This window comes from Lepidochelys kempii, chromosome 23, assembly GCF_965140285.1.
Source record: "Lepidochelys kempii isolate rLepKem1 chromosome 23, rLepKem1.hap1, whole genome shotgun sequence".
Classification (NCBI taxonomy): domain Eukaryota; kingdom Metazoa; phylum Chordata; order Testudines; family Cheloniidae; genus Lepidochelys; species Lepidochelys kempii.
Window position 1 is genome coordinate 16,860,381 of NC_136402.1, and position 16,630 is coordinate 16,877,010.

Here is a 16,630-nt window from a genome sequence, read left to right on the forward strand (position 1 = left end):
CCCTGTTTCCTGGCCACTGATGGCCTGGGCCCTTCCCCCTGCAAGGTGAGAGCTAAAGGGTTGGAGAACAAAGGAATCCGGTGACCTCCTGGCCCTGGAAAGGGACAAAGCCCAGAGGAGGAAGGGCTGGAGGGGGTTTCAGTTTGGGGCTGGCTGGGACATGGAGTGAAGGGCAGACGTGGTTGTCTGGCTCACTGTCCCCCAAAATGGACCCAGCTGAGGGGTCCTGGTCTCTGCACCTACAAGCTCTGTGTTAGACCATGTTCCTGTCGTCTAATAAACCTCTGTTTTACTGGCTGGCTGAGAGTCCCGTCTGTCTGCGAAGTTGGGGGGCAGGACCCTCTGGCTTCCCCAGGAGCCCCGCCTGGGCGGACTTGCTGTGGGAAGCGCACGGAGGGGCAGAGGAGGCTGAAGGCTCCGAGGTCAGACCCAGGAAGGTGGAAGCCCGGTGAGCTGTGTGTCCTGAAGACAGGCTGCTCCCAGAGAGGAGACTTCCCCAGAGTCCTGACTGGCTTTGTAGGGAGCAGTTCCACAGCATCACCCAGGCACTCCGTGACAACTGGTGGCAGCGGTGGGATGTACTGCACCCCGTGGACGGCGCTTCCTGCAGTAAGTGACTGGGGAGCAGTAAAACGAAGGGGGACTGACGAGGACGAGGCGTGCTGAAGGCTCAGAGAGGAGCGGTTTCGGGGGACGGTTAACCCCTGGGAGTGTGTGACCAGCGAGAAGGACTGTGCAGTAATGGGGTCCCCCTGGGGACTGTGGTGAGCAGTCTCAGGAGCGGAGGAGCCTGCGTCTTGGCCCTGGGAGAGAGAAGGATTTTTGCAGTAACAGGGTCCCCCTGGGGATTGCAGCGAGCGGCCCCAGGGGCGGAGTAGTCTGCGGCTCGAGGTGGTGACCTCGAGAAGGGCTGGCATACGAGGGGTTCTCCCTGGAGACCGTGGGGAGCTGAGAGCACACAGGCCTGTGAGTCCACAGCAACTTGGGAAGAGAGGAGTGACGGCCTGTCACCGTCTCCTTAAGAAGGACATTGTAACCCTGTGCAGAAAGAGAGGGTTGAGCATTGGAAAGTTCACCAAAGCACAGTTAATCGTGCAGCTGGAGGAGGATGACCGCTCTCAGGGACAGATTCCTGACCCCAAATGGGGCTAGAGCAGGATCTGGGAGCAGCTGGAGTGGGAGCCAGGCATCCCCAAGACTCCTGTCCCCGACCAGACAAGGGTCTTCACGATCGGGTTCCCCATCGGGGGATTGGAGACGGACGGGATTGGAGCTGAGTCCGAGAGAGCCAGAGGACTGTGAGAGACAGCGAGAGCCTGAGAAAGAGCTGCAGAAGCAGCAGCAGCATGAACTGGCGGTGGGGGAGCGGAGAGGCCTAGGGGACCTCCCCGGGGTGAGTGGGGATAGACCCTGGGGGGCCAGTTCCGCAGGGAACCTCGAGACTAAATTGCTGTGATGAAGCGGGACTGTTCCTAATGTTTCCTCTGAATAGTGTGGGGGTGCCTCAGTTTCCCCTATGCAGTTCTTAAGTATCTAGGGGGTGGAGTAAGGGTGTATGATCATTGCAGAGCCCTAGAGGGCAGATGTGTGCAGGGGTCTGGACCCAGAGAATGGCCGACACCCTGTTTCCTGGCCACTGGTGGCCTGGGCCCTTCCCCCCTGCAAGGTGAGAGCTAAAGGGTTGGAGAAGAAAGGAATCCGGTGACCTCCTGGCCCCGGAAAGGGACAAAGCCCAGAGGAGGGGGGGCTGGAGGGAGTTTCAGTTTGGGACTGGCTGGGACATGGAGTGAAGGGCAGAGGTGGTTGTCTGGCTCACTGCCCCCCAAAATGGACCCGGCTGAGGGGTCCTGTTCTCTGCACCTACAAGCTCTGTGTTAGACCATGTTCCTGTCGTCTAATAAACCTTCTGTGTTACTGGCTGGCTGAGTCCCATCTGACTGCGGAGTTGGGGTGCAGGACCCTCTGGCTTCCCCAGGACCCAGCCTGGGTGGACTCGCTGGGGGAAGCGCACGGAGGGGCAGAGGATGCTGCAGACAGGCTGCTCCCAGAAAGGAGACTTCCCCAGAGTCCTGTCTGGCTTCGTGGGGAGCAGTTCCAGAGCATCGCCCGGGGACTCCGTGACAATTGCTGCCCCTGGTTAAGGAGGCGGGGGGATGTGGATGCCACCCCACTGCCTTTGAGCAGGCTGGAGATTTGAACCAGGGGGACCCTGCGGAAAAGCCCCTGTGTCTAGCTCGCTTGCTGGGTCCAAAGGCCACAGACTCCATCAGCCAGATGGGTGGGGAGGTGGACAGGCTCCCACTCCTGACCCCAAACTATATGTCTGTGTGGTGTTTCCTGGGGTCAGGCCCCTCGGACCCCCAGTGGGAGCGGAAGGTGATGGTCACTGGGGAGACATTCCTGGGGTGGCGAGATCCTGGGACAGAGAGAACTGGTGTCAGGCCCTGGGTGGTGCAGCCTCAGAGGCTGAGGGGCTGGGTGAGCTGGGTGAGGGTCTCAGGGATGAAGCCCCTCGCCCTGCCTGTGGCCCAGATCCCTGTGCAGACCCAGGAGGGGTGGGACTGGCTGGTTTTTGGGGTTCTCCGGGATATCAGCTGCGGGACCCTGTTGTGGGGTGACTGTGTCTCTTTGGGACAGGATCCAGGCCCTGCTCTGGTAACTGCCAAGGGTTTGAATTTGAATCCAGGGAACCAATCTGCGGACAGGGAAATGGTCAGTGAAAATGCAGATGACCTGGCTGGCAGGGGGGAGGAGCGGCTAGGCTCAGGCTACCTGCCTGCCTGTGACCAAACCCCTGGGGCTGGGTGGGACAGAGAGATGCTCCCTGCCCCCTTGCACACCAGAGAGGGGGCTCAGGCTGGCTCTGTTGCAGTGAGGAAAGCAGCGAGCTCCCGGCCTGCCCCCAGCAAGGGCAGCGCTGAGCACAGTGGGAGCTGAGACCCCAGCTGAGTGGGGGGAGACACAGGCAGGGCAGGGGATCTGTGGGGAGCGGCAAGGTGCTTGGTAAGGAAAGTCTGGCTGAGCCTAGGCAGCCTTGTGAGCTGATGCCTGTGTCTAGTCAGCAGGGTGGGAAGGAGAGGAGAGTGGAAGATGAGTGTCCCTGGACCGTACCTGTTAGCTGGGTGGAGAATTGGGACAGGGAAGGAAACGTGCCTGTGTCTGTCAGGGGTGTTGACTTGTGTCACGGAGTCCCTGGGCGATGCTCTGGATCTGCTCCTCACAAAGCCAGGAAAGCCTCTGGGGAAGTCTCCCTTCTAGGAGCAGCCTGTCTGCAGGACACACAGCTCCCCCGGCTCCACCTTCCTGGGGCTGACCCTGGAGCCTCCAGCCTCCCCTGCCCCTCCGTGCGCTTCCCACAGCGAGTCCGCTCAGGCGGGGTCCTGGGGAAGCCAGAGGGCCCTGCCCCCCCGACTCCGCAGTCAGACGGGACTCTCAGCCAGCGAGTAACACAGAGGTTTATTAGACGACAGGAACATGGTCTAACACAGAGCTTGCAGGTGCAGAGACCAGGACCCCTCAGCTGGGTCCATTCTGGGGGACAGTGAGCCAGACAACCACGTCTGCCCTTCACTCCATGTCTCCAGCCAGCCCCAAACTGAAACTCCCTCCAGCCCCCCCCCCTCCTCTGGGCTTTGTCCCTTTCCGGGGCCAGGAGGTCACCTGATTCCTTTGTTCTCCAACCCTTTAGCTCTCACCTTGCAGGGGGAAGGGCCCAGGCCATCAGTGGCCAGGAAACAGGGTGTCGGCCATTCTCTGTTTCCAGACCCCTGCACACACCTGCCCTCTAGGGCTCTGCAATGATCATACACCCTTACCCCACCACCTAGATACTTAAGAACTGCCTTGGGGAAACTGAGGCACCCCCACACTATTCAGAGGAAACATTAAGAACAGTCCCACTTCGTCACATCTTGCCTATGGAGGGAGCTACCCTGGTCTCCAAGCAGTTGTCTGTGAACAGCCTTGTGTGCTGGGACAAGGGGAGAGAGGTCCCAAGCTGGGTGTCTGGAAAAGGAGAATGTGTCTCCGGCTCTTCCTCTGTGGAGCAGACAGAAGGGGCCTTGCAGCCTGTGATGGTTGAGGGTCGTGCAGTTGTCTCAGAGCTGGTTCTGGATTCAGCTAAAGCCCAGGAAGGGAAGGGTCCGAAGTTTGTGTCTGCTCGGGAGAATGGCCCTGTAACTAGGTCACATCCAGTTAGTGTCTATGTAAAATCCCAGAGACCAGACAATTCTGTTGCTTGTATTTTGCCTGTTGCTAGTGTGTTGTTGGAAAGGGTGGAGCAACTCTGTCTGATCAGAGTGAGATCCTAGCCAGGGCACAAGGAGAGCATGAAGGTGATGTGATTGTGTTACCTACTGAGGGTGTGGAAACCTGTAGCAAGAAGGAAAAGATTCCTGAACTTGTGGGTGGCAAAGGGAAGGAGAAGGCTTCTGACCTTTTATTTAGGAAGTCTGTCAGTTTGCCTGAAAGGGGATTGTGTAGGAATCTGCCGGATGGGCCAGAGGTAATTCTGGATGTAAGGGAGACCCAGAAAGAGTCTGTTGTTGCTCAGGAAAGTGTTCCTCTAGAGCAACCCTCGGTGAAGAGGGTAAGAGCAGAATTTCTGGGGGGGGTGTGTGTGTGTGTGAATTGTTGCATAGAAAAGCCCTAGGGAAAGGAATCCTCAGGGAGTCTTTGCAAGCAGTTTACTGCAACTGAAGGGTGTGAAAGTGATTTAATCAAGACAGTTTCAGTTCCTAACAGCCAGAAATTTTCTGTTGTGAATGGATCCACGGACTGTCCTGTTGAAAGACCCAGTGTGGAGAGCTTTGAGAAGGTCTCAGATGAAGTGAAAGCTGTTAAGAAAGTTAAACAGTCCTATAAACCAGTGGCTGTGTTGGGCCAGCTTGTTGGGGAGACAAGGTTGTGGAGAAAGGGATGTCTCCATGCTAGTTCTGTAAGTGAACAGTATGTGGCCCAGGTCAAGATGGGGGCTCTTAACCAAGAGAGCCCGAATTGCAGCCCTCCAGACCGGAGCGCTGGGAGAAAACCCGATCCCAGTTTGACCCCCTGGGGTTTTGGGGTGGCCAAAGGGCACGGGCCGCATAAACCTTCCCACATGCGGCATGCAAGTGCCATCGACCACCCCGACCTAAGGGAGGGTGTGAAACTGGAAGGGCCTGGTGTAACTCCCACCAAGGAACGGGAGAGGTGCTGCGGCCTCCATGGGAACGTTGGTGGCTTCGAACTTCCCCAGGTCACCGGCTAAAGTGACCCCCCTCAGTTCGGTCTCGAAGGGGGGAGAGATGTGATGAAGTGGGACTGTTCTTAATGTTTCTTCTGAATAGTGTGGGGGTGCCTCAGTTTCCCCTAGGCAGTTCTTATGTATCTTGGGGGTGGGGTAAGGGTGTATGATCATTGCAGAGCCCTAGAGGGCAGGTGTGGGCAGGGGGCTGGACACAGACAATGGCCGACACCCTGTTTCCTGGCCACTGATGGCCTGGGCCCTTCCCCCCTGCAAGGTGAGAGCTAAAGGGTTGGAGAACAAAGGAATCTGGTGGGAAAGGGACAAAGCGGGGACGGGGGGGGGGGCCGGCTGGAGACAGTTTCAGTTTGGGGCTGGCTGGGGATGAGGAGTGAAGGGCAGACGTGGTTGTCTGGCTCCCTGCCCCCCAAAATGGACCCAGCTGAGGGGTCCTGGTCTCTGCACCTACAAGCTCTGTGTTCGACCATGTTCCTGTCGTCTAATAAACCTTCTGTGTTACCGGCTGGCTGAGAGTCACGTCTGACTGCAGAGTCGGGGGGCAGGACCCTCTGGCCCCCCCAGGACCCCGCCTGGGCGGACTCGCTGTGGGAAGCACCCGGAGGGGCAGGGGAGGCTGGAGGCTCCGGGGTCACCCCAGGAAGGTGGAGCCGGGGGAGCTGTGTGTCCTGCAGACAGGCTGCTCCCGGAGAGGAGACTCCCCCAGGGTCCTGCCTGCCTGCGCGGGGAGCAGCGCCCGGGGACCCCGTGAGAGGGGCTGGCTGGGGACACAGGGGGAAGGCGCAGAACCGGGGTCTGGGCTCCCCACCCCCCAAGATGGACCCGACTGAGGGGTCCTGTTTTGGGCTCTGTTGCTGTCGTCTAATAAACCTTCCGTGTTACTGGCTGGCGGAGAGTCTCCGTGAGTCGCAGGACGTCGGAGGTGCAGGGCCCTGACTCCCCCCCACTCTGTGCCACCAGCCCCCCCCCCCCCCGCTCTAACCACTAGACCTGCCCTCCCCTCCCAGAGCTGTGGGTGGAAGCCAGGTGTCCTGAGGCCTCAGTGCGTGCCGTGGGCTGGGGGGTGGGTTTTGGGGCTCCCCGTGGTGCTGGGTGGGGGTGTCTCTTGCGGTGCTGGGGGAGGGGGCGACTTGGCCCGTGCCAGCCCCACGCGGTCCCGTTCCCGGTCGAACACGGAGTAGTACTGGCCCAGGAAGACGTCCCCCAAGATCCAGAGGGGGCCGGTGGGGGGGGGAACGTCCAGGGCCATGAACCCGCTGACACACACGGTGATGCCCATCTGCGTCACCTGGATGGGGGGGAGATGGGGGAGGGGTCAAGCTGGGCCTGAGATGGACCATGTGGGCCCAGCCACCTGCCACCCCTCCCACCCTGGGTCCAGTGCCCCCCAGCACTGCCCTCCTGCCACCCATGGGCCCATGCCCCCCTCTCCCTTGGGCCCAGCACTGCCCCCCATGGGCCCATGCCCCCTCACCCTGTGAGCCCAGCGTCATCCTCTGGCCCCCCCTTTCCCCCTAATGGGCCCATTCCATGCCCCCGTGGGCCCAGCACCCCCCCCATTTTTGCCTCCCCATATGCACACCTCCCCGCTCCCCCCCACAAGCCCAGCCAGTCCCCACCTGCCCCTGCCCACGTCGCAGCGCCCCCCAGGCCAGACAATCCCAGCAGCAGCCCCCAGCCCGCCATGGGCCCAGCCTGTCCCAGCGTCGCCCCCCAGCCTCGAGGGGGACCCTCACCTTCAGTATGTACTGCTCCCCCGTCAGGTTGAAGGGCTTCCCCCGCAGCACGAAGGAGACCTCGGGCAGGGCTGAGAGCTGGTCGCAATCCAGCAGGTACTGGGGGAGAGCGCAGAGGTGGGAGGCGTGTTAGACAGTCCCACCACCACGGCCAGCAGGGGGCGCAGCATGCATAAGAACCCAGGAGTCCTGGCTCCCAGCCCCCCCCCCACCCCCACTCTAACCACTAGACCCCACTCCCCTCCCAGAACTGAGGAGAGAACCCCAGAGTTCTGACTCCCAGGCCTCCCCAGTTCTAACCCCTAGGCCCCGTGGCTAGAACCCAGGCGTCCGGCCCCCTTACCTGTCCCTTGAGAGCGTGGAAGGGTCCCAGGGCTTTGTGCAGCTTCTTGATCTCCTTGCTGGGGCCTGTGATGAGGGAGGTGCCCGTGTCCACAATGGCCTGGCAGCCCCCCGGCAGAGAGCCGGCCCCTTGCACCGGTGCCCGCCCCGGGACTTCTTCACCCGGATCCTGCAGAGAGGGGAGGCCGGGAGAGGGGGTCAGGGGAATGGGGGGAGGGGGGTCAAGGGAGTAATCGGGGTTCAGGGGGTGGAGGGAGGATAGGGGGTGGGGAGGGATTTGGGCACTGGATGGAGGTTCAAGGGTAGGCTTGGGTGGGGGTTGACTATGGGGTCCAGGCCTGGTTTTTGGACCGAACAGGGGGCTAGGGTGGTTTGGGGGAGCTGGGGGGGATCAGGGACCCAGGGGGTTGGGTGGGGGCCCAGGAGTAGTTCTGGAGGTCGGATGGGGGTCTGGGGAGGTCGGGGGGGGGTCCAGGGGTCAAGATGCCTGTGGGTCAAGTGGGGATCCAGGGTTTTACTGAGGGCGGGGTGGGGGTGTGTTCAGGGGTTCTGGGGGTTGGGTGGGGGTCCAGAGGAATTGGGGGACCCTGGGGGGTTCTGGGAGTCAGGTGGGGGTCCAGGGGGTTGGAGAGAGTCCAGAGGCTCAGGGCAGGGTCCAAGTGGCTCTGGGGGCTGGGAGGGGTCCCAGGGGGTCCAGAGGGTCAGGGAGGTCCGGGGCTACAAGGGGTCAGGTGGGGGTTCAGGGGTGTATGTCTGGAGGCTATGGGGGGTCCAGGGGCTTGGGGGAGGTTCTGGGGGCCAGAAGGAGTCCCAGAGGGGTCCAGAAGGTTGCAGAGGTCCGGGTGGGGGGTCTGGGAGTCAGGTGGGGGGTCCAGGGGGTCAGGGAGGGTCCAGAGGCTTGGGGGTACTGGAAATCTGGGGGGTTGAGGGAGATCCTGGGGTCGGGTGAGGATCCAGGGGGGACAGGGGGGCCCTGGGGTTGGGGAGGTCTGGGGGGGTCTGGGTGTCAGATGGAGGTCCAGGGGTTCAGGGGGATCCAGAGGCTCAGGGGGGTCCAAGGGCTCAGGGGGTGGTGGTCCCAGGGGGGTCCAGAGGGGTGGGGAAGTCCGGGGGGCTCCAGAGGCTTTACGGGGGGCCAGGGGGTTCTGGGGGGTCTGGAGGCTTTAGGGGGGTCTGGGGGGCTCCAGAGGCTCTAGGGGGAGTCCAGGGGGTTCCAGGGGATCCAAAGGCTTTAGGGGGGGTCCGGGGGGTTCTGGAGGTTTTAGGGGGGCCCAGGGAGTCCGGGGATTCCGGAGGCTTTAGGGGGGTCCAGGGTGTACTCACTTGTCCACCTTGATCTGCCAGTAGGCCTTGCGGGACACGGGCACGTAATGCAGGTCCCCCTCGTACAGCCGCGGATCCGTGCCCCCCAGTAGCAGCTCGCCCCCATCCTCCGCCGAGCCCCTGCAAACCAGGGGTGAGAGAGAGCTTGGGGGGCTGGGCCTGGGGGGCAGGGGAGATGGGCACTGAGAACAGGAGGGGGCAGGGGGGCTGACTGGTGTGTTGGCCAGGGGATGGGGGCTGTGGGGTGGCAGGGGGTCAGGGCCGGGGCTCCTGTGGAGGAATGAGGGTTTGGGGGTGGGGGGATGGGTGCTGAGTTGGGCACCGGGGGTCTGGGGACACCGGGGGGGAAGGGGCTTCGGGGTCTGGGCACCAGGGGCCTCAGGGGTCCGGGCACTGGCAGTCCAGGGATGCCGGGGAGCTCCAGGCACTCCAGGGTCCGGGCACCGGGGGGCTTTGGAGTCCAGGTGCCAGGGATCTGAGGACACCGAGGGGCTCAGGGGTCCGGGCGCTGGGGGTCCAAGGACACCGGGGGGCTCAGGGGTCTGGGTGCTGGAGTCAAAGGACACCGGGCGGGTTTGGTGGTCCAGGGGATCTGAGGACACTGGGGGGCTCAGGGGTCTGGGGGGGCTCTGGGGTCGAAGGACACCGGGGGACTCAGAGGTCCGCTAACTGGGGGCTCTGGGTGCCGGGGGGCTCTGGGCACCAGGGGCTCTGACCTGCGGAGGTGGAAGGAGAAGACATTCTCGTCCAGCAGCCCCTGCGCCATCATGTTGTCAAAGACGGGGGTGACCCCACCCACTGAGAGGATGGGGTACCCCATCCCCAGGATCCCGTCGAACTTGGTTGCCACGAACACCAGCCCCGGCAGGTCCACGGCCTCAGCGAACGTCTGGTTCTCCACTGTCAGGTTGGACACCTGGGAGCAGAGCTGGGATGGAACCCAGGCGTCCTGGCTCCCAGCCCCTCCCCCCTGCTCCAACCACCAGCCCCCACTCCCCTCCCAGAGCCGGGAAGAGAACCCAGGCGTCCTGTCCCCCACTCACCGTGACCTTGTCCTGGCTGAGGAAGCCCTTCAGGCTGCCACTCCCGTAATGGATGGAGAACTTGGTGTGGTTGCGTTTGTGGGTGCAGGAGAAGAGTGAATAGTAGTGAGTGTGCACCCCTGCGGGGAGAGGGGGGGTCAGGAGAGCCAGACACAGCACCCCCCCCCCGACAGAGCCTCCCTGTTCATCCCTGGGGGAAGAGATGTGACGAAGAGGGACTGTTCTTAATGTTCTCTGAATACGGTGGGGGTGCCTCAGTTTCCCCCAGGCAGTTCTTAAGTCTCGAGGTGGGGGGACAAGGGGGGGTGATTGTTGCAGAGCCCTAGAGGGCCAGTGTGATGCGGCTGGAGAACAAAGGGATCCGGTGGCCTCCGGCAAAGGGACAAAGGCCGGAGGAAGGCGGGAGAGTCTCAGTTTGGGGCTGGCTGGGGAAATGGAGGGAGGCCCAAATGGGGCTCTGGCCTCCCGGCCCCCCAAGACAGACCTGACTGAGGGGTCCTGGTCTCTGTACCTACCAGCTCTGGTTTAGACCATGCTCCTGTCGGCTAATAAACCTTCTGTGTCCCCGTCTGGCTGAAAGTCCCGTCTGGCTGCGGAGTCGGGGGGCAGGACACTCTGGCCCCCCCAGGACCCCCCCGTGTGGACTCGCTGCGGGAAGCGCGGGGTGGGGCAGGGGAGGCTGGAGGCTCCGGGGTCAGCCCCAGGAAGGTGGAAGCCGGGGCAGCGTCTTGCCCTGGGGACAGCAGCTCCGAGAGAGGAGGGTCCCCCAAGTCCTGGCTGGGTCGTAGGGGGCAGCTCCAGAGCATGGCCCGGGGACGCCATGACGGGGGGGGGGGGTCAGGAGAGACAGACACAGCCCCCCAGCACCCCTGGGGGCAGAGGGGGCACAGGATGGATGGACACCCCCAGCCCACTGGCACCCCCCGGGCCCCCACTCACAGCATGCCAGGTGCAGGAGACAGCAGCCGGCCGAAGGCACCCACAGGTCGGAGGAGCCCGTGTCGAAGACGACGTTGAACTGCTGGGGGGGCGTCCCGACCCCGATCTCCCCATAGTACTGGGCCTGGGGGGGGTCAGCGCTGAAGGTCAGCACCCAGCCTGGCCCCCCAGAGCCATCGCCCTCTCCCAGCCCCCAACCCCCCAGTGCCATCCCCTGCCCCCCAGCCCCGGCCCCACAGAGCCACCCCCGTCTCTCAGCCCTCCCAGTACCATCCCCTGCCCCCCCAGCCCCCCAGAGCCACTGCCCTCTCCCAGCCCCCCAACCCCCCAGTGCCGTCCCCTGCCCCCCAGCCCCGGCCCTGCAGAGCCACTGTCCTCTCCCAGCCCCCCAACCTTCCAGTGCCATCCCCTGCGCCCCAGCCCCACAGAGCCCCTGCCCCCCAAACCACCCCCCAGCACAGCCCCCCTCCCTTTCAGCCCAGTCCCCCCAGGCTGAGCTGCCCCAGGGCTGGGTTTGGGGGCTGACTCACGTCCATGTAGTTGTGCAGACGCTGGGGGGCAGCTGAGCGCCTGTGGGAACCCCTGCCCGGCCCCCCGCCAGCCCCCAGGTTGGCCATGGGGAGCCTCGTCCCACCAAACCGGCTCCGGACCGAAGGGAACTTCCGCAGGGGGATCCTGCCGGAGGGAGGGTGGGGTCAGTGCAGGGAAACCACGGAACCCCCCCCGGACCTCCCCTAACCCCCCCCCCCGAGCCAGCCAGTCCCCACCCTGGGGCAGATAGGAGCCGGCACCCCCCAGAGCGGACAGGCCCTGTGCCCCATTCCCTGCCCCACTGAGTCAGCCAGCCTCTGCCCTGTGGGAGGGTGGGAGCAGGGGAGGTACCAGTCCCACGCTGGGGCCTGGAACTGGCCGGACTGGTCGGGGGACTGGCTGGGTGGGGCAAGCTCAGAAATCCCTGGGGGGGGCGGGGGGTGTGCTGGGAGCTGGAACCGCCAGCGTGTGGGGCACCGGGATCCTTTGATCTGCCGTGCCAGGCAGCCCCTGCCCACGCTGACACCTGCCTCATCCCGGCCATGACCCCACTTGCCTCCTCCCTCCCTCCCTCAGCTGGGATAGAACCCAGGTGTCCTAGTTTCCAGTCACCCCCGCTCTAACCACTAGACCGCATTCCCCTCCCAGAGCTGGGGAGAGAACCCAGCAGTCCTGGCTCCCAACCCCCCCCACTCTAACCACTAGACCCCACTCCCCTCCCAGAGCTGGGGAGAGAACCCAGCAGTCCTGGCTCCCAACCCCCCCCACTCTAACCACTAGACCCCACTCCCCTCCCAGAGCTGGGGAGAGAACCCAGGAGTCCTGGCTCCCAACCCCCCCCACTCTAACCACTAGACCCCACTCCCCTCCCAGAGCTGGGGAGAGAACCCAGGAGTCCTGGCTCCCAACCCCCCCCACTCTAACCACTAGACCCCACTCCCCTCCCAGAGCTGGGGAGAGAACCCAGCAGTCCTGGCTCCCAACCCCCCCCACTCTAACCACTAGACCCCACTCCCCTCCCAGAGCTGGGGAGAGAACCCAGCAGTCCTGGCTCCCAACCCCCCCCACTCTAACCACTAGACCCCACTCCCCTCCCAGAGCTGGGGAGAGAACCCAGGAGTCCTGGCTCCCACCCCCCCCACTCTAACCACTAGACCCCACTCCCCTCCCAGAGCTGGGGAGAGAACCCAGGAGTCCTGGCTCCCAACCCCCCCTGCTCTAACCACTAGACCCCACTCCCCTCCCAGAGCTGGGGAGAGAACCCAGCAGTCCTGGCTCCCAACCCCCCCCACTCTAACCACTAGACCCCACTCCCCTCCCAGAGCTGGGGAGAGAACCCAGCAGTCCTGGCTCCCAACCCCCCCCACTCTAACCACTAGACCCCACTCCCCTCCCAGAGCTGGGGAGAGAACCCAGGAGTCCTGGCTCCCAACCCCCCCCACTCTAACCACTAGACCCCACTCCCCTCCCAGAGCTGGGGAGAGAACCCAGGAGTCCTGGCTCCCAACCCCCCCCACTCTAACCACTAGACCCCACTCCCCTCCCAGAGCTGGGGAGAGAACCCAGCAGTCCTGGCTCCCAACCCCCCCCACTCTAACCACTAGACCCCACTCCCCTCCCAGAGCTGGGGAGAGAACCCAGGAGTCCTGGCTCCCAACCCCCCCTGCTCTAACCACTAGACCCCACTCCCCTCCCAGAGCTGGGGAGAGAACCCAGGAGTCCTGGCTCCCCCCCCCCCACTCTAACCACTAGACCCCACTCCCCTCCCAGAGCTGGGGAGAGAACCCAGGAGTCCTGGCTCCCAACCCCCCCCCCCCGCTCTAACCACTAGACCCCACTCCCCCCGACAGGACCCAGGCGTCCGGGGCCCTCACCGGATCAGCGCCTGGGTGCCCAGAGCCAGCAGCAGGAGGGCGGCAGCGCCCGGGGCCCCCATCCTCGCTCCCGTGCGGCAGCCGCTCTCGCCCCGTCTGTCCCCAGCCCCCGCCGGGAGCTCGGGAACCGCCTCCTCCCATTGGCTGGGTCGCCTGGGGTGCAGTGCCTGATTGGCCGGGAGCCCTGGGGCTCGGGCTCGGATTGGCCCCGGCCTGCCGGGGTGCAGCGCCCCATTGGCCCTGGCTCGGCCGGCGAGGGCAGGCTGCAGGCGGGGTGCCCCGGGTGAGCCCCACGCCCTGACTCGGGGCGGGAGCTGGGCGCTGGGCCCTGGGCCGGGGCGGGGGCTCCTGCCCCTTGGCCCCCCTCAACCCCTGCCCCCTTCCCACAGCCCCCTAGACCTCCCCACAGCCCCCCAACCTGCACCCTAACCCTCCCCTTCCCCACAGCCCCATAGATCGCCCCACAGCCCCTCCCACCTCCTTCCTCACAGCCCCCTAGACCTCCCCACAGCCCCCCAACCTGCACCCTAACCCTCCCCTTCCCCACAGCCCCATAGACCGCCCCACAGCCCCCCAACCTGCACCATAACCCTCCCCTTCCCCACAGCCCCCTAGACCTCCCCACAGCCCCCCAACCTGCACCCTAACCCTCCCCTTCCCCACAGCCCCATAGACCGCCCCACAGCCCCTCCCACCTCCTTCCTCACAGCCCCCTAGACCTCCCCACAGCCCCCCAACCTGCACCCTAACCCTCCCCTTCCCCACAGCCCCATAGACCGCCCCACAGCCCCTCCCACCTCCTTCCTCACAGCCCCATAGACCTCCCCACAGCCCCCCAACCTGCCCCCAACCCTCCCCCACCCTCACAGCTCCATAGCCCTCCCCACAGCCCCCCAACCTACACCCTAACCCTCCCCTTCCCCACAGCCCCATAGACCGCCCCACAGCCCCCCAACCTGCACCATAACCCTCCCCTTCCCCACAGCCCCATAGACCGCCCCACAGCCCCTCCCACCTCCTTCCTCACAGCCCCATAGACCTCCCCACAGCCCCCCAACCTGCCCCCAACCCTCCCCCACCCTCACAGCTCCATAGCCCTCCCCACAGCCCCCCAACCTACACCCTAACCCTCCCCTTCCCCACAGCCCCATAGACCGCCCCACAGCCCCTCCCACCTCCTTCCTCACAGCCCCATAGCCCTCCCCACAGCCCCCCAACCTGCACCATAACCCTCCCCTTCCCCACAGCCCCATAGACCGCCCCACAGCCCCTCCCACCTCCTTCCTCACAGCCCCCTAGACCTCCCCACAGCCCCCCAACCTGCCCCCAACCCTCCCCACCCTCACAGCTCCATAGCCCTCCCCACAGCCCCCCAACCTACACCCTAACCCTCCCCTTCCCCACAGCCCCATAGACCGCCCCACAGCCCCTCCCACCTCCTTCCTCACAGCCCCATAGCCCTCCCCACAGCCCCCCAACCTGCACCCTAACCCTCCCCTTCCCCACAGCCCCATAGATCGCCCCACAGCCCCTCCCACCTCCTTCCTCACAGCCCCCTAGACCTCCCCACAGCCCCCCAACCTGCACCCTAACCCTCCCCTTCCCCACAGCCCCATAGACCGCCCCACAGCCCCCCAACCTGCACCATAACCCTCCCCTTCCCCACAGCCCCATAGACCGCCCCACAGCCCCTCCCACCTCCTTCCTCACAGCCCCATAGCCCTCCCCACAGCCCCCCAACCTACACCCTAACCCTCCCCTTCCCCACAGCCCCATAGATCGCCCCACAGCCCCTCCCACCTCCTTCCTCACAGCCCCCTAGACCTCCCCACAGCCCCCCAACCTGCACCCTAACCCTCCCCTTCCCCACAGCCCCATAGACCACCCCACAGCCCCCCAACCTGCACCATAACCCTCCCCTTCCCCACAGCCCCATAGACCGCCCCACAGCCCCTCCCACCTCCTTCCTCACAGCCCCATAGACCTCCCCACAGCCCCCCAACCTGCCCCCAACCCTCCCCACCCTCACAGCTCCATAGCCCTCCCCACAGCCCCCCAACCTACACCCTAACCCTCCCCTTCCCCACAGCCCCATAGACCGCCCCACAGCCCCTCCCACCTCCTTCCTCACAGCCCCATAGCCCTCCCCACAGCCCCCCAACCTGCACCATAACCCTCCCCTTCCCCACAGCCCCATAGACCGCCCCACAGCCCCTCCCACCTCCTTCCTCACAGCCCCATAGACCTCCCCACAGCCCCCCAACCTGCACCCTAACCCTCCCCTTCCCCACAGCCCCATAGACCGCCCCACAGCCCCTCCCACCTCCTTCCTCACAGCCCCATAGACCTCCCCACAGCCCCCCAACCTGCACCCTAACCCTCCCCTTCCCCACAGCCCCATAGACCACCCCACAGCCCCTCCCACCTCCTTCCTCACAGCCCCATAGACCTACCCACAGCCCCCCAACCTGCACCCTAACCCTCCCCTTCCCCACAGCCCCATAGACCGCCCCACAGCCCCTCCCACCTCCTTCCTCACAGCCCCATAGACCTCCCCACAGCCCCCCAACCTGCACCCTAACCCTCCCCTTCCCCACAGCCCCATAGACCGCCCCACAGCCCCTCCCACCTCCTTCCTCACAGCCCCATAGACCTCCCCACAGCCCCCCAACCTGCACCCTAACCCTCCCCTTCCCCACAGCCCCATAGACCGCCCCACAGCCCCTCCCACCTCCTTCCTCACAGCCCCATAGACCTCCCCACAGCCCCCCAACCTGCACCATAACCCTCCCCTTCCCCACAGCCCCATAGACCGCCCCACAGCCCCTCCCACCTCCTTCCTCACAGCCCCATAGACCTCCCCACAGCCCCCCAACCTGCACCCTAACCCTCTCCTTCCCCACAGCCCCATAGACCGCCCCACAGCCCCTCCCACCTCCTTCCTCACAGCCCCATAGACCTCCCCACAGCCCCCAACCTGCACCATAAGCCTCCCCTTCCCCACAGCCCCATAGACCGCCCCACAGCCCCCAACCTGCACCTAACCCTCCCCACCCCCACAGCCCGCTCCACAGCCCCCCCAACCTACACCATAACCCTCCCCCACCCCCCACAGCCCCATAACCCTCCCCACAGTCCCTTCCCTGCACCATAACCCTCCCCCACTTGCTCCCCTACAGCCCCATAGCCCTCCCCACAGCCCCCCAACCTGCACCATAACCCTTCCCCCACAGGCCCATAGCCCTCCCCACAGCCCCCAACCTGCACCATAACCCTCCCCCCACAGCCCCATAGATCTTCCCACAACCCCCTCCCGTCCCCTTCCCCAGAGCCCCATAACCCTCCCCCACCCCCACAGCCCCATAGCCCTCCCCACAGTCCCCCAACTTGCACCGTAACCCTCCCCCCCCACACCCCTTCCCAAGAGCCCCATAACCCTCCCCCCACCCGCTCCCCCACAGCCCCATAGACCTCCCCACCCCCTCTCCCCACAGCCCCGTAACCCTCCCCACAACCCCCTCCCTGTACTATAACCTTCCCTATAGCCCCCCTTGGCCCATCTACCCTGCCCCATCTACTGTCCCCCAGCCCTGCCGGTGC

At 64.8% G+C, this 16,630-nt stretch overlaps 1 protein-coding gene across 1 annotated transcript; it reads right to left on the minus strand.

The window, feature by feature from the left end:
- Positions 1-6,281: 6,281 nt before the first annotated feature.
- Positions 6,282-13,092, minus strand: NAPSA (napsin A aspartic peptidase). The gene is given in 10 exon segments (XM_078850378.1): positions 6,282-6,530; positions 6,979-7,077; positions 7,322-7,434; positions 7,437-7,489; positions 8,644-8,763; positions 9,360-9,559; positions 9,687-9,805; positions 10,626-10,749; positions 11,156-11,300; positions 13,031-13,092. Coding segments are annotated over 10 exon segments (1,284 nt in total).
- Between the last annotated feature and the right edge of the window lie 3,538 nt (positions 13,093-16,630).